Source organism: Oryx dammah, unplaced genomic scaffold (genome assembly GCF_014754425.2).
Source record: "Oryx dammah isolate SB20612 unplaced genomic scaffold, SCBI_Odam_1.1 HiC_scaffold_23, whole genome shotgun sequence".
Taxonomy (NCBI): Eukaryota; Metazoa; Chordata; class Mammalia; order Artiodactyla; family Bovidae; genus Oryx; species Oryx dammah.
The window spans coordinates 104,803,169-104,828,808 of NW_024070207.1; the positions used below are offsets into that span (position 1 = coordinate 104,803,169).

The 25,640-nt window shown below is 38.1% G+C and overlaps 1 protein-coding gene across 1 annotated transcript in view; it reads right to left on the reverse strand.

Annotated features, from left to right (window-relative positions):
* The window catches only part of IL1RAPL1 (interleukin 1 receptor accessory protein like 1), a 682,102-nt gene that overhangs the window by 46,139 nt on the left and 610,323 nt on the right, over positions 1-25,640 (reverse strand). The window contains exons 6-7 of the mRNA XM_040265353.1: positions 9,010-9,142; positions 6,881-7,026 (exon numbers count right to left, since the gene is read on the reverse strand). Coding sequence (XP_040121287.1) covers positions 6,881-7,026; positions 9,010-9,142 — 279 coding nt within the window. The remainder of the gene's footprint in view (positions 1-6,880; positions 7,027-9,009; positions 9,143-25,640) is intronic.

Consider the following 25,640-nt stretch of genomic DNA (forward strand, 5'->3'; position numbering starts at 1 on the left):
CAAACAAAATAAAGACTTCCAATGACTATGAATGGAAGTGAAGCGTTAGTTGCTTGGTCGTGTCCGACTCTTTGTGACCCCATGGACTGTAGCCTGCCAGGCTCTTCTGTCCATGGGAATTCTCCAGGCAAGAATACTGGAGTGGGTGGTCATTCCCTTCTCCTGGGAATCTTCCCAACCCAGGGATCGAACCTGGGTCTCCTGCATTGCAGGCATATTCTTTACCGTCTGAGTCACTAGGGAAGCCCTCCAATGACCACGTCCATATATAAATTAAATACTAAGAGCTTTGAACCACATGATTAATTCAACAGGAATAATAAAAATGGAAGGACTGGTTTTATCCAGGATCATTCCCTTTTTATTCATTACTTGAGAAATATGCTAATCATCAACTAAGAGTGGTCCTTTCTTTCCTAACAAAGATGCTGCTTAGATATTCCAATTCACATTTAAGAAAACTGAATAATCAAAATGACTGAAAGGCAAAACTATACTTTATAACAAATATCCATGCTGTAGCTGATCAGGAAAAACTGGGATTGACAGACCTTTGAAAAGATATTTCATAGCTGAGGCAAAAATAACTTGGAGTTAACTTCACTTAAATCATACATTCTATATTTGAGGAAATAGCTCAGAAGTTTAGTTTTCATGCCTGTAATTTTGATGGCTGTCAAATGACCTTGTTGGGATGTCCATATCAAGAAGTTCAGCAGCATAAAAATCACTAATACTAGACAATTTGGGCTCCTGGCATTCATAATAGGCTCCGATGTAGTTTTTGCTTGTTTCTTTGCTTTGGTGTTAGTTATCAAGAAGAAAAAAAAAGAACTGGGGTCAGCTTACATGTCTTATGTAAGGAGCAAAGAAGCAAGAAAAATGTTACAGGATAGAATAAAACTTTGATTGCCAGATCTTATCCAAAGAGAGAATCTGTTAAACCTGATGGCTCTCATTTGGAGATGCTGCAGTGACATAACTAAAGTTCTTTAACGTTTTGGTATTGCATAAGCAAAGAAGACGGATAACATATGACCTCTCAAAATATGTCTCTTTGCTATAAAGGTAATTTAAGGCTGATCATTTTTAAGAAACAGCAGACACAGGAGAAGCTCTAAAACTCCAGTAGAAGTTACTCTTTGTAAGAGATCTTTACAGTTATAAAAGAAATCTTCCCTTGTAAGGGTATTTCCCTTCCTGTACCAGGAAGAGGATGATTTTGAATCTCCAGAAACTCATCAATGGAGAAGGCAGAGGCTTAAATCTGCATAACAACCATGCCCATCATTACTGTACTTTTTTTGGTCACCTCCCATAACTGGCCTCCCATGCTCCCCAACTCTTTTGTCTTTCCTGGAGATAGTATTGAAGGTGCTGGCTTGGGACATTTCAGGGGGTTACTCAGTTTTCCTGGCTATTCCACATGTATTTAGGAGGAAGATATGTTAGTAAATTTATGTTTGCTTTTCTCCCATTAATCTATCTTATATAGCCAAGAACCTAGAAGGGTAGAGGGAAAATTATTTTTCCTTCCCAACAGCAACAACGCAAAAAAATGACTCTTCTGTATATGCCTAGTGAAGGACTGGGAAGCCTGATGTGCTGCAGTTCATGGGGTCACAAAGAATTAGGGTTAGTTTGGCTTTTCTATATTTTGAAATCAGTGGTAAAAGATGTTAAAGGATGAGCCCCCAAAGAGCTTGACACAGTTCTATTGTCTCCCTGTATCTTGCAGCAAGTAAATGCACGAGGTAAATACTAATAAGGATGGTGGCACATATTACAAAAGTGATCCATTATAAGAAGGGATAAAGAGTCCACTGGGTCTAAATTCATCTGGCTTTAAAACAATGCATCCTAAATGATGTGCATGTTAATTACGTTACTGAATATATTCCAAGGACTAGGGAGTTAGAGAGTAAGTCTAATTCCCATGGATTTCACTCTTTGGGGGGCTTCCCTGGTAGCTGAGATGGTAAAGAATCTGTCTACAATGCAGGAGACCTGGGTTCGATCCTTGAGTCAGGAAGATCCCTTGGAGAAGGGAATGGCTACCCACTCCAATATTCTTATCTGGAGAATTCCACTGACAGAGGAGCCTGGCGGTATAGTCCATGGGGTTGCAAAGAGTTGGCCATGACTGACTGAGGGACTAACATACACATACCTTCTAAAAACAAGTATTTCCTGTAGTAAGGAGCTGAAATTTGAGCTTCCCAGGTGGCTCAGTGGTAAAGACACTGCCTGCCAGTGCAGAAAATGTGGGTTTGAGCCCTGAGTCAGGAAGATCCCCTGGAGGAGGAAATGGCAACCCACTCCAGTATTCTTGCCTGGGAAATCCCATGGACAGAGGAGCCTGGCGGTACAGTCCATGGGGTCACAAAGAGTGGGACAGGACTGAAGTGATTTAACACAGGCACTCTTCAGAGGGAGGGAGAGAGGGTAAAGGAGGGAGACTTTGCATCCAAGAGTTAAAATGGGTTTGAGGAGGAATCGAGGAAAACTAGATGTTTATCATTATTAACCAGTGCTAGCCTCTGAGACAGATACTTTGCCAGTTTCCAAACTACTTCATGATGAATGAATTGCCATATTATTGTAATCAAGATATCTAAACAATTCACAACAGGACTGTTAATGAACACTCCCTTTATGTGACAGTTTTAAATCCAAACGTCCCCTAGAAGCACAATTCTACATTAGAAATCCTTAATATCAAAGTAGTTTAAAAAGCATATGATGGCATTTCAAATTATATTGGTTCTGATTTCCTGATCATTTAATTTTATGAGTGCCAGGCACATAGTAGGTTCTTACCAATTGCCATTAAATGCATGAATAAATTAATGAAGATCTCCTGTAGGACAGCACATTCAAACTAAAGTAAATCTATTATAAGGAAAAATATAGAATCAACAGAGCAAAATTTCCAGTGCTAAAGCTGACCGTTTAAATGAAAGATAAATTAGATGTGAGGGAATTTTTAATGAGACATGTTATTGCTGCATCCTAAATTATCCAGATTATCACATGGTTGGAGTAGAAAAAATCATGTAATAGCTGCTAACATGGTGATAAATATGTCAGACACTGTAATACATATTGATACATACTAAGTTTATTCCTCATAGCTGTTCTATATGGAAAGTACTATCATTATTCCCCATTTTATACAAGAGAAATTTGAGGCACACAGAGAGTATGGGGTTTGTCCAAGATAGCACAGCTAGTATGAAGAGAGTGCGTTTTGCACAGACAGCCTTACTCCAGAGTCCACACCCTTAAATATTAAACTGCTTTGCTCCAGAGAGTAAACACATCCACACTGTGAAGTCATCCAGAATTAGAGTGTGGACAAGGAACTCAGAGAATGAAAAAGAAACTTAGGATGGCCTGGTGAGTGCAAGAGTGGCTAGGCCAAAGTCAGAGCACAGTGATGCTGGCTATCTGCCTGGAGAATTGCTTGTGTTAGAGACATGGAAAGCATACAAATGATGGGCAAATAAAAGGCTGGGGTTTTGGAGGGAAGCTGAAAGTCAGTGTTGGATGCATGGTCAAACTGGGGAGCAGTGATTAGGAACCTACGCAAAGGCATCTGGGTAAAATGTTCAGAGACTTACACAGGGAATTCAATTCAACAGGCAACGGTGGAGACGAGATAACACAGCAGGAAATGTATCTACTCTTTGCTTTGGTTCTTTTTGGGACAAGGATCTAGTGCTCAAGCTTCTCAGGCCAGGAACTAGAGTGAGGAATAGGGCGCAAGGCAGTCATACACTAATGTGGCCCATTGGCCATTGTTTTATTCTATGACCTAGTTCTCTGTAGAGCATGTGACATGACCCTAACTGTCCCAGTAACTTCCCTGGCTGTAGGAATCAACAACCCTGAATCTTCTCAACGAAAGTCAAATTTCCTAGTAAATTTTCAGCCAGTTTTTTTGGAAATTAAATTTTTTTTAAAGAAAAGGCTGGCCCAGAATCTAGCCTAGCTCAATCCTAGCTGTACTATTTATTGTAGTATTGTCTTGGCATTAAGGACAACTCAGCTGATACAGGTGGTGATATCTCAAAGAATCCACAACACCCACTGGAGGGTTCTGACATCATTTTTATTTTGTTAACAATACTGAACTAAAGGTAACAGCGAAGGGGGAAAAAAAACTTAAGTTATTTTGGCAAAGGTACGTCCTGGCAAGTTTGCTTGTCAGAAGAATGGATAATTACTGATTTATGAGATCTGTATTCATCAAATGCTTTAACATATCTCTGTATGCAAGTTTTAAGAAGAAAGACTTTGAAGGCCTGTAAGCTAGTTACGGGATTTATAAGTCAACAGCAGAAGAATATGATTCACAGTAACAGCTTCCAGCTCTTCTCTGAGCTTTAGGCTTCTGAGCAATACAGTCATCTTGGTCATTACACAATTGCTAGAATGACAGCAATTTGACTCTCGCAGGGACCCTGTGATCAAAACTATCAGCTCCCATATGCTGTGCCTTCCTTGAGCTTCTGAACCTTTCAGGGCTGGGGAAGTTGTAGTTATGGCATCTATTAACCAGAGTCCGTTGTTTTTTCCCACAGATGGTTGGGATAGATCATTGCACATGCTGATAAGCGTCTCCAGGGCAGGAGATGCCTGACTACCATTGTGAATTGATGACTCATTTGCTGCAGCTCCCTTAAAAGGAAGGTGAATACTAACTTTAAGAGGGGCTTTTGGAGTACATGACCTTGAAGGACATTTTCTGGCTTTAGCTTTTATTTTACTGAAGATAAAATGATGGTGGCATAAATACATATTTGAGAAACACTGTGGAAGATGTAAGTATTGAAGAGTGCTCTAACACTGCCCACCACTTTCTTCTTCATGTTTAGCAAATCAGTATTGGAAAAGTTTTTTCAAATGATTTCCTTGATTCCTCAGTCATTTATGTTTGTAGTACTGGAAGCTTTCTTAGCTATGGGCAACTTAACCTTAGGCCACACATGCTAAAAATAGCCTGGCGGTGTTTGACCCTTCCTGACCCTTGTGTGCCTGTCTGCTAGATAAGAGCTTTAATAGTTGTATCCTCCTTGGAAATGATCCAGCTTCCTTCCTTCTTCCTATGATCTCTACTTAGCTGTCACTCCTACTTTATCCTAAAAAGAAATAAATGTCATTAAAGCCAACAGATTTTTAGATGAGCCCTCTATCTTTTCTCTATTACCTTCCTTCTGGAAGAATAATTCAGACTCTGTAATTAGACTCTTCAGTTCAAAAGAGTGATCAGAATGGTGAAAGTATTTTATCCACATAAAAGAAGAATGAATAAAAGGAACTAAAGAAGCTGAATCTATGGAAGTGAAGGCCCAGAAGGATTATGGGGACTGTCATCAAACTTTTGAAGGGCTATTTTGGGGAAGAGAGATTAAAAACAGGGTCATGGGGTAGATAGTGAAATAGTAATGTTTTCTAATTGTTACATTTTTCCAAAGATAGAACTGGCTTCCTGGAGGAGGAACGTGATCCAGTATAAGCTGACAGATCACTAGGGAAGATGTTGCGGAATAGTTCAATTATACAACATCTAGGCTACTTCCAACCCGGGGACTATTTCTGTCCTTTTATATGTGTAATATTTCTACTCTAAGTCCCTTCATTGACTGACAAACAATCAGACTGCTTACTAGCTGCTGCTTATCTTTTCCCTCCATTAACATCTCCCCAAAAGTAAACTATTTGAATATTATAGTCACCTTGACAACAGAGGTGTCTATTTTAATAGCTTTCAGTAACGCTATTCAAAGGGAATCTATTGTCCAATAAAGTCTTTGGCATTCTCTTTCTTTTCCAACCTCAAAGAGTTTAGGATGAAACATGGGCTTTGAAATTAAAATCACTGTAAATTTGCTGAGTAAGAGAATGTTTTCACTTAGCATAATGTAGAAAAAAATTTTTTTCTCTTATAACGTACATGAAAAAATTTCACCAACAAAAAGGCATGGCTCAAATTTTACAATTATCTATAATTTCAAACAATTCAATATATATTTATATATATATTTTAACCCTGTGTGTAAGGTATTGGGGTTGCTGTGGAATCAGATTTATTGTAGCCGATGTTATACTCAACCAAAATATACCTTACTTAAATTGCTAATGATGAAAAATAATTGAAAAATAATTCACTAGTGAATTATTATTAATCATAGGAGGATATTACACATGTAAAAGTTATCTAAGGCAGAAAAAAATAAAAATGAAATAAAATGGGGAATCCATTGGATGTAATTTGTACACTCAAGGAACAACCTTTCAATTAAGAGCATAATCTTTGACTTAAAACTCTCTTGGTTATTTTTAAGTGGTTTGCTTACTTCTAATATTATTAATAGCATTTAACTAAATACTTCCTGTGCATAGGCTCTGTGCCAAGCTCTTCACACTTAGTGTTTTCTTTCGTCCATAAAATCCACTAAGAGTTGATATCATTATTTTTCCCATTCCATATTATCAGGGAACTGAAGCTGAAGGAAGCTAGATATCATTCCCAAGATTATGAAAGGGGGACTTCCCTGGTGATCCAGTGGTTAAGACTCCCCACTTTGATTGTAGGGACACAGGTTTGATCCCTGGTTGGGGAACTAAGATCCTGCATACCTAATGGCACAGCTTGAGGGAGGGGAAGAAAAAGGAATCTGAATATCTAAATTTGACTACAGTGCTTGACCTAGTCACCCATCCACTGTGCTATCTGCATTGATGGCCTTACTGCTAATGTAATTGTTTTATTTGGGATAAATTTACGTTAAAAAAAAACATTTTTTTTAACCTTCCAATTATTTCACTTTCATTAAAGGTTGTCAACTACTCAAACTTAGAAGGTTACACTCACCCCGTTTGTGAAGGAGAACACTGGCATGCCGACGTCCATTTCCATTTTCAACATAACAGGAGTAATTTCCCAAGTCACCTTCTTCTACAGAGTCCACAATTAATGAGATGGAAACTTCCTGTTCCCCAAGATGTTCCTTGAGGATTCTAAAATATAAAGCAAAATGAAACAAAAAAACCCCACACAAACATACACACACATGAAATAAAAAAATTTAGATGAATCTGATATGAAAAAACCTACAGCATCTGTCTTCAAATTTGGTCATGGATTGATGCTATCTTAATTAAATTATATCATGCCCTTTTCTTCTTCACTTCTAATAAGGAAGCTTGTCTTTGTAGATGCTAATGAAGTTGCAGTTAATTATCTCTCTTAGCAGGACAATCACACTGTCATAATAAAGAGGTGAGAGAGACCTTGAAGAAAAGTTTACAAATTGCTTTCCCTTTAAGAAGAAATATGATTTAAGGGTGGGATAAGAAATTCTCATGTCTTAGGCTGGAGGACTAATTATCTATCAGGTTAATTTTAAAGAAAGGAAGGATGGAAAATTTCTGAGCTATTTTGACATTACAGGTGAAACCTCTAGCCTGGCATTTTTTTTAAAGGTACAAATCAATTCCTATTTTTAAAGAAATATGAAATTACAAAACCATAGACTAAATGTTCTGATGAAGCATTTAATTCTGACATTTAAAATTCACGGTAGATGCTCACTAACCTCACTGTCAAGGATTTTAACAATCTTTTTAGAACAAATGGAAAACTTCAAAGTAGGGCTCCCTTGCCATGCTCACCAAGATTCCACCTTTACTCTCCCGCTCCTTTGGTAACTCATGCTTGCACAATACTTCCTCATGAAGAATTAAAGAAAAAAATACCTTTCTAGAACATTCCCTGAGCACCCACAAAAGTAGAGAGGGGTAAAGTTAGGAGGTTTATTGTCCTATAACCTTAGCATTTCAGAGTGTATGAGTATAAGATAATAGTGAAGTTTTAAACATGAAAAATGGCAGAGGAACATTTTAGTATGTATTGAAGAATTGCTCATCTGGGCATTTTAGAACCTGACTGCAATGTTATATTCCTGGGTATTTGTTGCTAGGAAGAAAATTCCAGTAGAAATAACCCTCTGTGACAGTTTTATAGGTTTTTATTTTCTATTGAAAACCTTTTTCTCTTATACCTTTCCTCAAGTTTTAAAAGTCTTCACATTTAAGAAGAAGAATTTGGTTAAAATGCTCAAATATATCCAAAAGAGGTGATCTTTAGATTGGAGAATGTTTACAAATGATCTGCATTTTGATTCACTTATAATTTATTAATTAATATATTTGCTTATTTACATTATGAATAAAAATGAGTACCTGTATATAAGTGTACTTTTAGTCATAACTGAATACCTCAATATTTAAAAGTAAGCAAACAAATATGTTAATTATTTTTTAAAAAAGAAGAGGCATAAGCATTATGCCCTCAAAATAAGTATATTTTTATGATATTTGCTATTATTCCACTATATTAATATTTAGACCTTAAAGTTAGCCTAAAAATGGTAATAAAAGCATGTTTTGTATTACCATTCCTATCAAGTGTTTTATAGTCTACACGATGCCTCAAATATGTAGCAACATATAAAAGGAAGTGACAGAGACGATGTTTGAATCCTAAAACACATGATGTTGAATCCTAAAAACCTGTTAACCTTGGGTTGGCCAAAAAGTTCCTTTGTGTTTTTCCAGAAAATGGTATAGAAAAACCCAAACAAACTTTTTGGCCACCTAATATTTCCTCTCAACAATTAAAAAAAAAGAGCTCTTATCAACTAAAGGTACAATACCACATTTTCCATATTTGATGCTATTTTGGTAATCTCACATTCAGTTTTTTCCTTAGTGGAAAATTCCTTTTTATTTCTCTTAAATTCTTTGCAAATGGCACTCAGGTTTTACAATTTCATAGTCACTCCTCAAGGATATTTTTCCTTCTTGCCATTAAATGTTGTAACATTTTTAGTATGATAGTAAAACACCCCCAACCCCCTTCTTTTTTAGCTCATTTTCTATTCACTAACACAGCAAATGTGAATCCTGATTGTACAAGTTAAAAGAGACAAATTACTTTACCTAATGTCACTTTCCCAAACTCGATTTTCATCCAGATCTTCAATAAACTTCTCTCCTTTCATCCAGTAAATTAAAGGACTGACATCTCCACTGTACCCAAAGAAAGCTCTGCAGGTGAGATTAGCTGAATCACCTGTGGAGAGAAGTGATAGGAACGTGTTGTAAAACTGTTGATACACTCTTATTTTAGGCAAACTGGCACGTAAAACTTTAATCACTTCATTGATTTAATGAAACATCTCTCTAAAGCAATATTTTTCACATATTTTCTATCTGTCAAATTAACAGAATGTGCTTTTGGCATCTTGCTTAATGGAATGTGAATTACTTATCAGATTATGAAGAACACTGGTCAGTTATTCTACAGAATTTTACTTTCATTGAAGTTTGCTTGATGTTTCCATATGAATAGATTGAGGCTATGAATTATCAGGAAGGGTACTTCAGAGGTGATGTGCACTTCTCAAAGCACATGCTCAGTTGCTTCAGTCCTGTCCGACTCTTTGCCACCCTACAGACTGCAGCCCACCAGGCTCCTCTGTCCTTAGTATTCTCCAGGCAAGAATACTGGAGTGGGTTGCCAGGCCCTTCTCCAGGGGATCTTCCCAACCCAGGGATCGAACCTGGGTCTGCATTGGCAGGTAGGTTTTCTACTACTGCAATATTAGACAAGTACATAATGTTGATAATATGAGATTTTATAAAGCAGTTAGAAGATGTTTCTCAGTCCTGAATGTGGGAAAGAGAACCAAATGTTTCGATGGGAAAGAAATGGAACTGCAAAATACAGGATTCCATACAAATGTTACTAAAATATTTGTACTATATGAGGAATAGTATTTTAATTAAGGAAACCAGCACACATTCAGGTAAAAAAAAAAAACACATTATTAAAATACAAATGGACAACACCTGATAATAAATATTTGGGCTGTTTATAAAACATAAAATCAATAATACTACTGTGGAGATGAGTTTCTTCCAGTGTACTACTCAAGAGAGGCCACTGTAATGATGAATACAGACTGATTACTTAATAAGCTAAGTGGAAGTCCCTGACTGAAAAGTGGGAGCGAATTTAATGCCAACAGAAACTGAGGTATATTTCTGGACAAGTAACGTGATTTTGCAAACACCTGATTTCCTCAAGCCTCAGGCAGCATTAGAAAACTGAAATATTCCAGTACTATTATAGTTTTAAGATCTTGCTGCCTCCAAGTAGAGCTAGAAAATGTGGGATGGCAAAGAGACCTATAGGGACCTACTCCAGAATGGACTGGAGCAGGGGAACTCTTAAGGATACCTTAAGTAAGGCAAGTTTATTCATTTCATAAATTCCTGAGAATATTCTTTGAGAGGACTTTGACAAATCTGTGACTTTAAGGTGAAGAGAAGGAGGTTCCTAAAGTCTAAGAGCTAAGCTATGAGTTAATAGTGAACATTGCCTGAAACTGGGCTTATCAGTGATTCTACCATATAAACCTAGAGAAAAGCATAATTCACTTACAGGTGCACTCTTTGTAAGTCCTGGTATGGGTCAACCTGTATGTAAACTTTATTCTCTAAGTTCTACAAGAAAATTTTTATTGGATAAAATTCAAATTATCTTATGTCCATTGTGTAAGACTAGTTCATAACTGAATTCTTGCTCTTCTAATATTTTTAAGATGGCATGATACAGTCTTTCTTTTTATCTTATCCTTCTTTATGTCTGAATGTCCTCCGAGTAAGTGATTCCTTAGAGACTTTGATTCTATATGCGATAATCATTATTAGTGACCAGATAAATCAAGTTCAGAAAATGTCTACAAACTTTTATAAGGCAAATGGAGCTTTAAATGATCTCCTTTATTATTAATTTTGATACATAAGTATTTTGTCAATATTTTAATATGCTACCCCCTCCCTGAGAGAATAATTTACCTTATACAATGGATAATTGAATGTCAATCTTACTGATTAGAAACCACAGATTTCTATGGGAAATGTCAATCCAATGGTTCAGAACAACTTTTAAATCCAGTATTCTTTGCTTTTACGTTTTTATAAGAGCACTGGCTTTTATGTAACTCAACTACCTGTTACAGTGTCAAGGTAGTCAGAAATTCAACAGTAAATCTCAAAATACTACATAGTGTGATGATTAATATCATATGCCAAGAGAATCAGCATATATTACAGAGTCCAAAAATTTACATGTCAATAATTTACACAATCTGTGTTTTAAGGGAGCAAGATTTAGCTTTTAGGTAGGAGTTAATGACTGAAACTCATAAATAGAAATCTCCAGAAATTATCTCATTTTCCATTACAGTTTTACTAAATTTGGGGGAATCATAAATAATGATCATGTCACTAGCAACTCAGCCTGACATTCTTTAGCAGAGAAGTCAGTTGAATCCCTCATTGGGAACTGAATTTTTCTCTCTTGTCACCCTCCTACCTTCCCAGATCAACTGATTTGCTATTATATAATTCCTCCTTTTTCTCAACTATTGGCTTTGTGCCGCCACACCTAGTAAATGGCTCCTGCACCCATGTAAGAAACGATTGGCTTTTTCAACCATCTTCGCTCACCTTGTCTTTGACTACTTATCATGCCTTGAGCTCCAGTGCTGGGGGTATCCCAAGTGCTATGGGGGCACCCAGAGGACCTCTACTCAGACCTGGGTTGGGCTTACTGTGGGTTAGAGAGTGGAATTCATGCAAAGAATAAAAGAAGGTGGAGGGAAAAACAGAAAAGCACTCCAGGTAGAGAGGAAAGAACTTGAGTGACAGAATGTCAGGGAACTTTGGAGGAAGTCAGTAACTTCAGAGTCGTTGAAGCTAAACTACATGTAGTGGGTAGTGTTGGGGTGAGGATTTGGGGGAAAATCATGAGGCCAGAGCAGTGGCAGCCCTGATCTCCCATGAAGGCCATGTTGAAGATGTGGGAATTCCATTTAAGGGCGATTCTAAGTTGGGGAAGGGTTTCAGGTAGGAGATTGACATGGGCCCACTTGCAGTCTAAAGAAATCACTCTTTTTGTATTTGCCAAACTGGGATTGGAGAGAGTTCCAAGAGAACTGAGAAAGATTGAGAATTTTATGATACTTCAGGACCATATAAGGGACCATCACGGCAAAGAGAGGATTATTTCCACATAATTTCTTCCTTCCTTTCTTACTTGTTTTTTGGCCGTACCACTTGGCATGTGGGACCTTAGTTCCCCAACCAGGAATCGAACCCCAGCCCCTTGCATTGAAAGCACAGAGTCTTAACCACTGGACCACCAGGGAAGTCCCTCTGCATAGTTTCTTAAAAGGACAAAGTACAGGTTATAGCAGTGATGACAGATCACTGTGCTTTTTATCAATGTGGTAGTAGGAAGCCTCTCAAAGCACAGATTACAAGGAAGCCTGATAAGGTAGAAAATACATTTTTCATTTTTATAATTTATCTGTATCACTGTGTGTGTGTAGGAGAGAGACAGACAGATTAAACAGTTGCCAGCTGCTTCTCAAAACAATCAGGAGAGAACGTCAACTTGAGCAGAGATCTGTTCTGTGAAGTTGTTCAGTTGCTCAGTCATGTCAGACTCCTTGCAACTCCATGGACTACAGGATGCCAGGCCTCCCTGTCCTTCACTATCTCCCCAAGTTTGCTCAAATTCATGTCCATTGGGTTAATGATTCCATCCAACCATCATCTGCCGCCTCCTTCTCCTCCTGCCCTCAGTCTTTCTCAGCATCAGGGTCTTTTCCAAAGAGTCAGCTCTTCACATCAGGTGAGGAAAGTATTAAAGCTTTAGCTTCAGCATCAGTCCTTCTAATGAATATTCAGGGTTGATTTCCTTTAGGATTGATTGGTTGGATCTCCTTGCTGTCCAAGGGACTCTCAAGAGTCTTCTCTGCCACCACTACAGTTCAAAAGGAACAATTCTTCAGCGCTCAGCCTTCTTTCTGATTCAACTCTCACATGCATACATGACTACTGGAAAAGCCATAGCTTTAACTATTTGGACCTTTGTCAGCAAAGTGATGTCTCTGCTTTTTAAAACGCTGTCTAGGTTTGTCATAGCTTTTCTTCCAAGGAGCAAGCGTCTTTTAATTACATGGCTGCAGTCACTGTCCACAGTGATTTTGGAACTCCAAAAAAATAGTCTGTCACTATTTCCATTTTTTCCCCATCTATTTGCCATGAAGTGATGGGACCAGATGTCATGATCTTAGTTTTTTGCTTGTTGAGTTTTAAGTCAGCTTTTCACTCTCCTCTTTCACTTTCATTAAGAGCCTCTTTAGTTCCTCTTTGCTTTCTGCCATAAGGGTGGTGTCATCTGCATATCTGAGGTAACTGAAATTTCTCCCGGCAATCTTGATTCCAGCTTGAGCTTCATCCAGCCTGGCATCTTTCATGATGTACTCTGCATATAAGTTAAATAAGCCAGGTGACAATATACACCCTTGATGTACTCCTTTCCCAATTTGGAACCAGTCTGTTGTTCCATGTCCTGTTCTAACTGTTGCTTCTTGATCTGCATACAGGTTTCTCAGGAGGCAGGTAAAGTGGTCTGGTATTCCCATCTCTTTCAGAATTTTCCACAGTTTGTTGTGATCCACACAGTCAAAGGCTTTAGTGTAGTCAAGGAAGCAGAAGTAGATGTTTTCCTGGAATTCTCTTGCTTTTTTGATGATCCAACAGATGTTGGCAATTTGATCTCTGGTTCCTCTGCCTTTTCTAAAACCAGCTTGAACATCTGGAAGTTCTCAGTTCACGAACTGTTGAAGCCTACCTTGAAGGATTTTGGGCATTACCTTGCAAGCATGTGAAATGAGTTCAACTGTGTGGTAGTTTGAGCATTTTTTGGCATTGGCCTTCTTTGAGATCAGAATGAAAGCTGACCTTTTCCCATCCTGTGGCCACTGCTGAGTATTCCAAATGTGCTGGCATATTGAGTGCAGCACTTTCACAGCATCATCTTTTAGGATTTGAAATAGCTCAGCTGGAATTCCATCACCTCCATTAGCTTTGTTCGTAGTAATGCTTCCTAAGGCCCACTTGACTTCACACTACAGATTGTATGGCTCTAGGTGAGTGATCACATTATCATGGTTATCCGGGTTATTAAGACCATTTTTGTACAATTCTTCTGTGTATCTTTGCCACTTCTTCTTAATGTCTTCTGCTTCTGTTCAGTTTGGTTCAGTTCAGTTGCTCAGTCATGTCTGACTCTTTGTGACCCCATGGACTGCTGTTAGTTTCATACTGTTTCCATTCTTTATTGTGCTCATCTTTGCACGAAATGCTCCCTCGGTGTCTAATTTTCTTGAAGGGATTTTTAAAATTGTTTCTCTTAATGATACCTATTTGTGTGTCTGAACAGAGTTACTACTTCCATTCTTATGCAAAGCTCTGTTTCTCAAGAAAGGACACTAGAAGCCCAGTGGAGTCAATCTTGAGAGAAGGCCAGGTGACATCAAGCTCACCTGAGACTCACCAACCGCTTAAGTGTTGGTGAGGAAAGCTGAATCCATCTAGTATTTGGTTGGGCAAAAATTTCATTTGTTGGTGTTTTTTTTTTTTTTTAATAGCTTAAGGGAAACCCAAATGACATTTTGGGCCAACCCAATACTTTTCATTTGGGAAATGGTGGCTAATCACATGAGCATCTGTTAGGAGCTGTGACCTCAGACCCCAAGTGTGTACTGCCTGTGTTTGAAACCAGAAATAAATGACTATAATTCCTTCCCCTCAGGTTAAATAAAAACAAGAGTGAATAGAATATCATGGGGCAGGGTGGGGCCCAGGGAGAGATGATGCACTTCTACTCAATAAGGGTAGATAGGAATTCATAAGTGTAACTAGGAAAATTAGGAAAATATAATTAGCAAATTTTGTTTAGAAAGCTAATTAGGCAATTAAGAAAGAGGAATTAGGAAAAATAAAAATAATATGACTGTGTTTGTACCTCGGGCTGATGAAGCAGGATATGCAGTTACATAATAGGATTTTAGCATCTGAATTTTATGAGTAGTTAATCCATGACCTATTTTACATTCTCATGCTTTTTATAAAATTGTGATTAATGGTTTAGAGTTCTTTTTAAACAATTTATTTATTATTATTAAAAAATTATTATTGGAGTATAATAGCTTTACAATGTTGTGTTAGTTTCTGCTGTACAACAATGTGAATCAGCTGCACATATACACATATCTCCTTCCTCTTGAGCCTCCCTCCACATTTTCACACTTTTTAATATTATATTCTTTGCTTCAAAGTCTCCTCACTTCCACGTAGCAAATTCCTTCTCTTCCATTAAGTTCTATTTGAAATAGCACCTCTTACAAAAGACTGACTTGGTTTTTCTAGGAATCGTTAGTCAACTCTGTCTTTTCTCCTCTCTTCCTCTTGGAACAGGTTTGCTTCCCTGGTGGCTCAGTGGTAAAGAATCCGCCTGCCAATGCAGGAGACACACAGGAGATGAAGGTTCATTCCCTGGATTGGGAAGATTCCCTGAAGGAAATGGCAACCTACTCCAGTGTTCTTGCCTGGAAAATTCCATGGATAGAGGAGCCTGGCAGGCTACAGTCCACGGGGTTGCCAAAAGTCTGACATGACAGAGAACAGAGGAACAGTTATTATTACTATTGCAACTCCTAATGCTACCATTAACCTTGTTCCTTCTAGCAAACTTTCACTAACTTTCAGGTCAGAGGTTATTTTATACACTCATATCTTCTACAATATCATTTAGTTTAGATGAATATGGCTTCAGATGTTATATTTCTTTACTTAATCCACTGAGTGTTGTTGAACTCATTGTCAAAAAAAAAAAAAAAAAAAAAAAACCAACTTACTCCACCCAAACCAGATTTTGACTCAGCAAGTGCGGAAGGTTCCAGGGATTTTAATTTTTAACAAGCACTCCTAGGTGCTTTTCATGCAAGTGGTTACAGTTAACCATCTGGAACAATTTCTTTTTACCTTGGACTCTTTAAATTGGAGTTGAGGCTGAGAAAAGCAACAAGATTGAAAAACATTCCGTCAGGGTCCTTAAGCAGGAGGCAAGGACTGGGTGGCTAGGAAAGAGGGTTCATAATGACAGTGGTAGGTAGCGAGGTAACTGGCATAGACAAGAAGTAGCTTGTACAACTGGGTCACTGATGAGCCAACCCAAGCTACAGAAATATGCCAGCTTTCCAAAGGGATGTTGGAAAAATGTTTGTGTTCCAATGGAAAACTACTCATTTTTCTACTTCACACCATTCTGAGTTACCAGATTTTTAGCCCTTTCCCTGTCTTTGAGCTATTCTTCAACTCTTTGTAACTCTTTGTAGGTAACTGATATGGAAATGCTCTCATGTCTGGGGACTTCCCTGGTAGTCCTGGGGTTAAGACTCTACATTTCCACTGCAGGGGGCTTGGGTTAGAACTCTGGTCACGGAATGGGCAGGGAACTAAGATTCCATGTGTTGCAAGGCCAAAAAAAGAAAGAAAAGCCCATGAATGGAATAAAAATGAAAATAAAACATATCAATGTAAAAATTGTCTCATATCTGGTAGCCATTTGACTTAATTTCCCACCTGCTCCCCTAGCCTTGCTCTCCGCCTCAACTCAGGGAAAAATCAATTTTGTCTCTACTTGGAATTTATCTCGGCATTGCTTTCTTCTGTTTTATAAACTATTTTGGCTTTACTTTGAATTGATCATAACATCTGTCTGTTCCCTTCCTATCATATGAGCAAAAATTCTTTTTATACTTTAACATGTATTCATTTCAATATCTATATGAAAGTCACAACTGTACATTTTTTTTTCTGAAAATGATGTTAATAGGAATACAATATTAGACTCACTGCTGATTATTACCATTGATACAAGCCACACACATGGTATTCATATGTTCACAGTATGTCTCTGACATCTGTATAACTACTGAAAGATTTAAAAACACTCTCCTTATTCCTCTTTCTTTTTTCAAATAGAAGTATAAGCAATGTAATTTTATCTTTACTCTAAGTCCAAACTATTTAACTTGTTATCAAGAGAAACTATCCATCTTTTCTATCTTTTGCTCTCTAATTTGCTATAACATGCAATTTCTATTAAGCCAAGCCTAGCGTGAGATTTAGAGAGCCAAGCACCAAAGCTCTGCCTTATCTTCTTCTAAGGTTAAAAAAAAACAAAAACAAAAAAATCCTCCAGTCTGATCTCAGATACCCAAGTGATAACGTTAATACTATTTACCTTACTTAATCTGAAATATAGGAAAATAGCATTAGAATTCCACAGGTTATAGAAAAGAGTCACAATAATTTAATTTCCTCTTTGATTTTTTTTTGGTTTTGTTTTCCTTCAAATAATAACAGAACACTTTAAGCTATCGCCTCGGGAGTCACACACATCAAGTATATCAGTCAGCCAGGGTTGGAGCCCTGAAGATAATGGTATTCTTGCTGTCTCAAGTTGATATCTGTAAAAGCTTCAGTAAATTGCACTAAATGCTTCAGCTCAATCTTACCAGGTTCCGAAGGAAGCACTCTAAAATTGATCATAAAAAATCATTTGCTGTCTAAAATGAGAACAATGCTTGTCATAGGGCAGGCTTTCAAGTAGGCTATAATGTGAGGGGAACTTAGAGGAAAAATAATACATTTCTCTTCAACCCACAGATCCCAATCAGCGCTAGGGACACTTGTTATTTAGTGCGACCTTCTTCTAATTAGATATCATTTGGCCATTTCTAAAACTGCTGACAGCAGAGATTCTCTCTCCACTAGAGGACACTCTCTAACTTATTGAAAACAAAAACAAAAACAAACTTTTTTTTTCAATTAAAAGAAAATTTCTTCCCTAATTAGAAGCATCAGCATCCAGAGATCTTACTAGTTGGAATTAAGAAACAGTGAGCATTTTGTTCTTAAATAAGATGGTGAATAGTAGTGGGGGGTTTAATTTCATTTGCACCATTAATCATGGATATTAAAATTACTCTACAGTCACAGTAAAGATGAATGTTTTGCCAAAGCCCTTCCATTTAAGATAAAAGCAAAGTGGTTTACAAAACATATTTATCTTGTGTCATTGGTTATACAGAATGGCTCTTCTTCCAGAAAGCTTTATTCTGAAATGAAGAATCTCTGTCTCTGTCTCTCTCTCTCTCACACACACAAAGTTCCCTTGGAAATTGCTCAAGACATTTTACCCAAATAAGTATTAGGACCTATGGCACGTAACAGTTGCCAGGATCTAACCACAGAGAGTTCTTTGAAAATCAGAGATTTAGCTAAGAATCCCAAAAGAGAAGAAAGAAATGGAAGAGATAGGTTATATTAAGCTCAGAGTTGAGGATGTTATTCCTGCAGGATGTAACAACGTCTGCTCAAATTTCAAGGGAAAAAATTACAGAAAAACAAGACATGCACTTTTAAATTTGCTAACCATAATTCTGCTGTAGTGTCAGATTTCCTTATGAAAATGCATTTTATACTATCTTACAACATATTTCTGTCGATTTGAAGAACAAAACAAGTTATTTGGCTGGTCAGTAAATTGCAAGGGGATTTAAGCAACCACAAATAACCTGGAGGTAAATGAGTTCATGTACATACACAGTAATGTTCAAAATTCTCCAAGCCAGGCTTCAACAGTATAAGAACCATGAACTTCCAGATGTTCAAGCTGCATTTAGAAAAGGCAGAGGAACCAGAGATCAAATTGCCAACATCTGTTGGATCATCAAAAAAGCAAGAGAGTTCCAGAAAAACATCTACTTCTGCTTTATTGACTACGTCAAAGCCTTTGACTATGTGGATCACAACAAACTGGAAAATTCTTCAAGAGATGGGAATACCAGACTACCTGACCTGCCTCTTGAGAAATCTGTGTGCATGTCAGGAAGCAACAGTTAGAACTGGACGTGGAACGACAGACTGGTTCCAAATAGGAAAAGTAGTACGTCAAGGCTGTATATCGTCACTCTGTTTATTTAGCTGATATGCAGAGTACATATGGAGAAGGAAATGGCAACCCACTCCAGTATTTTTGCCTAGAGAATCCCATGGACAAAGGAGCCTGGTGGGTATAGTCCATGGGGTTGCAAAGAGTCGGACATGACTGAGTGACTAACACACACACATCATGAGAAATTCTGGGCAGGATGAAGTGCAAGCTGGAATCAAGATTGCCGGGAGAAATATCAATAACTTCAGATATGCAGATGACATTACCCTTATGGCAGAAAGTAAAGAAGAACTAAAGAGCCTTGTGATGAAAGTGAAAGAGGAGAGTGAAAAGTTGGCTTAAAACCCAGCATTCAGAAAATGAAGATCATGGTATCTGGTCCCATCACTTCATGGCAAATAGATGGCAAAACAGTGGAAACAATGAGAGATTTTAGTTTATTTTTTGGCTCCAGCATCACTGCAGATGGTGACTGCAGCCATAAAATTAAAAGACGCTTGCTCCTTGGAGGAAAAGCTATCACCAACCTAGACAGCATATTAAAAAGCAGAGACACTACTTTGTCAACAAAGGTCTGTCTAGTGAAAACTATGGTTTTTCCAGTAGTCATGTATGGATGTGAGAGTTGGACTATAAAAGAAAGCTGAGCACCGAAGAATTGATGCTTTTGAACTGTGGTGTTGGAGAAGACTCTTGAGAGTCCCTTGGACTGCAAGGAGATCCAACCAGTCTATCCTAAAGGAAATCTACCCTAAATATTCATTGGAAAGACTGATGCTGAAGCTGAAACTCCAATACTTTGGCTACCTGATGCGAAGAACTGACTCATTTGAAAAGACCCTGATGCTGGGAAAGATTGAGGGCAGGAGGAGAAGGGGACGACAGAGGATGAGATGATTGGATGGCATCACCTACTCAATGGACATGAGTTTGAGTAAACGCCAGGAGTTGGGGGTGGACAGGGAGGCCTAGTGTGCTGTAGTCCATGGGGTTGCAAAAATTCGGACACGACTGAGAGACTGAACTGAACATACACAGTACCCCTGGTGAGTGAGTGCTCACAAGTTGTTAGCAATTATTACTATTACTACTGCTATCATTACACTGTGACTTAAACTTTTCTATAAGTGATGACTTGCAGTTCAAGCATCGAATTAGGCCAAACTATGGAGAAGGAAATGGCAGCCCACTCCAATATTCTTGCCTAGAGAACCCCGGGCGGGGGTGGGGGGGGAGCCTGGTGGGCTGCCATCTATGGGGTCGCACAGACTTGGATACGACTGAAGCAACTTAGCAGCAGTAGCAGCAGCAGCATGCCCTTCAGGAGCCTGGGGGTTGCATAGTGGAATTTGAATTAATTATTGGGATTTTTCCCACATCAACTGGAGAAAGGCAGGCAGTGGCAGAGCCTCTCCAGAATGGAGAGGAAATCTCAGGCATTTGAGAGGAAAGGGTGAACAAAATGGTAACATTATTACTGTACTGTTTTTAGATAACTCAAAGATTCTTGCAAGGACTTGTATGCTAGCTCAGGAGGGCTGCTTTCTAGATGAATGATCCAAAAGTTTGTCACATGTTAGGAGAGCCACATTTGTCAACCCAAAATATCTCTTTGGCCTGTGGATTATCTCAAGCTGAAATCAAGGCCTGAAAGACAGCAAGAAAATCTGACTTCCCCGGTAACTGTCTAAAAGAATTTAGATAGAGGGCCTGTTCCTGGAATAGAGCTATCACCAGAGATATCTGCAATGGGCGAGGTGTGGTGGTGGGGATTTTAGGAAGCACTTAGAGATTAGAGTTCACTCTACATTCCACGCTCTCTGCCTGGAGCAGCAAACATTTGTTTAAAAACCTTTCTTTTTCTATTACCATATGCATTGCCTGTCAAGTCCCAAACCACTACCTCCAATATCTTCTTTTGTCTTCAGCTGAAGATGGTATTTAAGGCGATGGTTTTGTTCATTTTGGTGAGTTACTCAGTTTTCTTGGGTCTCTCCCAAGTATACATGTCATTATACTATTGTTTGATTTTCTCCTGCTGAACTGTCTCACGTCAATTTAATTCTTAGACCAGCCAGAAGAAACTAAAAGGGTAGAAGGCAATTTCTCCCTTCCTAGAAGCATCTAGAACAATTAATGGTCACCAAGCTGAAGAGGAGGGACACATCAGGAATCAGCAAATACCTGGTGCCACCTGATTCTTTCATCCTTGGGAGGTATGATGTTGTACCTGAGTGTTGAGAAGATGGGAATTATGATTATTATTTTGATTGTATAGCATGTGAGATCTTAGTTCTCTGACCAGGGATGGAACCTATGCCCCCTGCAGTGGAAGTGCAGAGTCTTAACCAGTGGACCTCCAGGGAAGTCCTGAAAATGGGTATTATATAACAGAAGTAAGAAACTGATAAGTGCTCAGTGGAAAACATTTAATTGCCAAGGAATGGATTTACTCCAAAAGGTTATTCAGAAACTCTTGGTGGTGATGGTGTATGGGAAGAACGATTTGGGGGAATTTTTTTGAGTCAACATACATGTAAAATTCACCAGCCTAGCCATTTTTAAATGCAACAGGGAAGTAGGGCCATTTTTGCTCATCAGTTGAAAAAAGTAGATGGGAAAAGAGACTTGTGGTTTGCTTTCTGCCAAAGACATCAGAATCACTTATAATTTTATTCATTTCTAAAATTGTTTTGAGTCATCCACAAAGTAGACTTTTTTTGGCAATGCAAACATTTTTAGGTTTTTTGTTGTCAAGGCCTTAACTAATCTCAACTCTCTGTGATTGCATCTTGAGAAGACATCTCCTTTATTTTTGCTCCATTAATTACATAGCCATGGTACTAAATCTGTCATCGATTTTTTTTTAACTCTTGTGATGCTTTCTCATCCTTCCGAAGATTCACATTTTTAAAACAATTTATTCCATTTTCAGCCTCCAGGGATATTTAAATCAGTCATTAACATACATAGAGAAAGCATTTGTCTCTGGCCAGCAAATTCAGTAGACCTTAGTTTCAAAAGCAACTGAAGCAAGAAAGAAAATAACAGAGGTAGAGGAAAAATAGGAATAGGAAGAGGAGGAATGAGAAGAAAAGGAAAATGAAATGAGGAGGAAAGGAAGGCATTTTAGTGGTGGTGGTGAAGAGTACTGGCCCCAACAGCTTATGCAAGGGTAAGTGTTACACTGAGGTTGCCATGTTCTTGAGTGAAGATGTGCTTAGTCTGTCTTCTCCAAATACCAACTGATATCTATTGAGGCAGAGATCAATAAATGCCTCTCAGTGTCTATTATCCTTCTTCCTTTGAGTAATATAACCCCTCAAATTTTAGATGGACACACAGCTACCAAGCTACAGACGATATTTCCTAGTTTCCTTTGCAGGTGAAAGAAAGAAAAAAGTGAAGTCGCTCAGTCGTGTCCGACTATTTGCGACCCCGTGGACTGTAGCCCACCAGGCTCTTCCATCCATGAATACTGGATTGGCAAGAATACTGGAGTGGGTTGCCATTTCCTTCTCCAGGAGATCTTCCTGGTCCAGGGATTGAACCCGGGTTTCCTGCATTGTAGGCAGACGCTTTACCATCTGAGCCACCAGGCAAGTCCCTAGATGTGGCCAAACGACAGAGATCAGGCCAATGAGATGTATGAAGAAGTGATGTATACAATTTCGCATTCATCTCCTTTATGATGAAGCCTCAGCCCTGGACTTTCTTTCTCCCTTTTTCCTGTAGGCTGGAAAGCAGATGTGCCAGTGAACTCGTTTCGGTCACATAGATGAAGACAAAAATGGTAGAGCAATAAGATGTAATGGACCTGGGTCCCTGAATGACATCATGAAACAGAATCATCCACCGGTTTGAACTTCTCTATATTAGTCAATTTGGTGAGAGAAATACACATCTAATTTGCTAAAGACATTGTATTTGGGGGTACCTTGTTATCCAATACCCTTAGAAAGGATTTTTTAAAAAATCTTCTCTCCCAGTCTGCAGTGTGACAGGATAATATTCATGCCACTATACCAAATAATTTAATCTACTTAGTGATATAGACAAGAACCACATTTACCTCCTGCTAATCCTCTAATAATTTCCCACAATACCTATATACAAAATACAGAAACAGAAGACTACAAATGCTCTTTTTGAGGAAGAAAGTATAACATAGAAATGAATCTCTTTTTAAGAAAGAATGTAGCTTTAACTGGAGGAAAACTATAAGGAGTTTACTTAGGTTTTGGTTTACTTAAGGGTAACATAGTCAGTCGGCTTCCCTGGTGGCTCACTGATAAAGGAGCCGCCCGCCAGTGCAGGAGATGCAGGTTTGATCCCTGGGACGGAAAGATCCCCTGGAGGAAGGCATGGTAACCCACTCCAGTATTCTTGCCTGGAGAATTACATGGACAGAGGAGCCTGGCAGGGTACAGTCCATGGGGTCGCAAGAGTTGGACATGACTGAGTGACTAAACAACAACAGTAATACAGTCAATAGCATCTGTTCTATTTTTGCTGTTGTTTCTTTTGGTTTGGGGTTTTTTTGAGGGGCCACACAGCATGTGGGATCTTAGTTTCCTGATCAGGATCAAACCCACAACCTTCGCAGTGGAAGTGCAGAGTCTTAACCACTGGACTGCCAGGGAAGTCCCAATATCATCTGCTCTAAAACACATATAATACCTTGTGATTTAAAAAGGGTATTTTGCTTCATTGCTTCTTAAATAGACTGACTGCACTGAAATAAAAGGTCCAATTCCAGTTACATTTTGCTATAGCTGCATTTTAATGAAACACCCTTCTCTAAGTTTCCTAACACTCAGGGTCTTAAGAGATAATTTGGATAGGCATAAAGCCTACTTTTCTTATCTTTTAAAAAATATAAGCCATAATCCTTAGGTTTATGTAGCTTTCAAGGTTAACGAAATATTCTCCAGGAAGTTTTATAAGCTTTTAAAACATAGCTAGTGTAGGACATAATGATAGCTTAGGCATGATGTTTATTTAAAATGTAAATGAACATTCAGTGAACTCACAATTTTGTGTTTTCTTAGTTCCTGCCTAGATGGGCTATTGTTGGTCAGCGTTATGTTAAAAGTACTCAGTGTAACTGCTGGTGTTTTATATAATGCTTTGTGTGCTTGTCTCTCCTCCACAGTGGTTTAGTAAAATGCTTCTGACAGCTTCTGAGCCTAAACTATACTATGAGGCTTGGTTTCTTGGTCCACATTTGATTGAAGGGGAAATGACAGCAGTTTGAAGTTTTTGTGCTGAGTTAATCAGGAAAAGTTTCAGAAGTTGATAGCATTCATATTTTCAGTACTTTAAAAAAATTCACTGTTATTTTCATTTCCAACCTGCAAAACAGCTATTTCTTTCAGTTCTTTTCATTCTTGAAAAAGACATGTCATTCTCTTTGGAACCTGTATCTCCCTTCTCAGTCTATTCTACTACTGGTGTCTTTAAAATCAGTTGAAAGCAACCCTGCTATTCTCACTTTCATGCCTCTTTCCTGATCTCAGAACCTTAGGTTCAAGGAGATATTTTCCCCCCATGCTTAAAAGTATTTTTATTGTCTCTCAACCTGCAATTTCTTCTGAAGCTGTGGTGTTATTATTAATTTTTTCCTTCCTTTTGGAGTTCCCAATCTCACTTTCTATAACTCAATTCTCCCTCATGGGGTTATCTTTACTTTTGGCCCTTTTAGCAAAAACCAGCATCTTATTAAAACTCACACATACCCCAATACCAGACCAGACTGGTTGCTTTTCTGTAAGCTATTGAGAGGTTTTCCATGTGCTTTTTAATCACAACTGCCTTATGCAAGGCTTATGAGATGCTGATCCAGTTTTATAACCGTCAAGATGTCTTCAATAAAAGAAACTATAATGTAGCATCTGAGACGTGCCAGCATCTAATAAAGGTTATCGCTGGAGAATATCTTTAAACTTTCTTACCTACAGAAGGTATATGATTTTCTGAAGTCTATTTTTGTGCCCACTATTATTATTCTGTGATTTTTAATTTATGTTCTAATATTGGCAACTCTCTAGGTGGAAAGTTATAGAAGTAAATGAAAATAACGGAATCTTGTCTTTAGAAAAATGACCACTTGTATCATTGAAGACAGATGAATGCTTCCTCCACATATTTCTGGAATCAGGAAACCCTGGTTACTTTTACACAGCCCACGATAGAGGAAAAAAATAAAGTCATTTGTTCATATCTGGATAATATTTTATAACATTCACTCCTTGGTGCTAGCTGTTGGAATATGCTGTATTGAAAAGTTAATGGCAAGTTTTGCTAATAGGATGTGCCTTCTGAATCAAATAGCATCTTGAGTTAATCAAAATACTCATTGATCTGATTAACTTGATCGATCTGATTCACTTGATCATTCTGATATTTTAATTTGCCATGACCATGCCCATCACACAGTAAAGCAACATAATTATAGCAAAAGTTAAGACAAAATTAATAAAGCTATTAAACCCAACCAGGTTCTTGTGAGCAGAAAATTGCAGTGCTAAAACATTACTTAATTAACACTTATTTCTAGCACTACTTAATCCAAAGATATGCTCCTTGACTTATTCATTTGAAGTAAGAGAAAGATGCTTAAGATTCCACAGAGGAAGCTTTAAAGCATTTTGACATATCTTGATTACTTCTTTCTTGTCTTCTT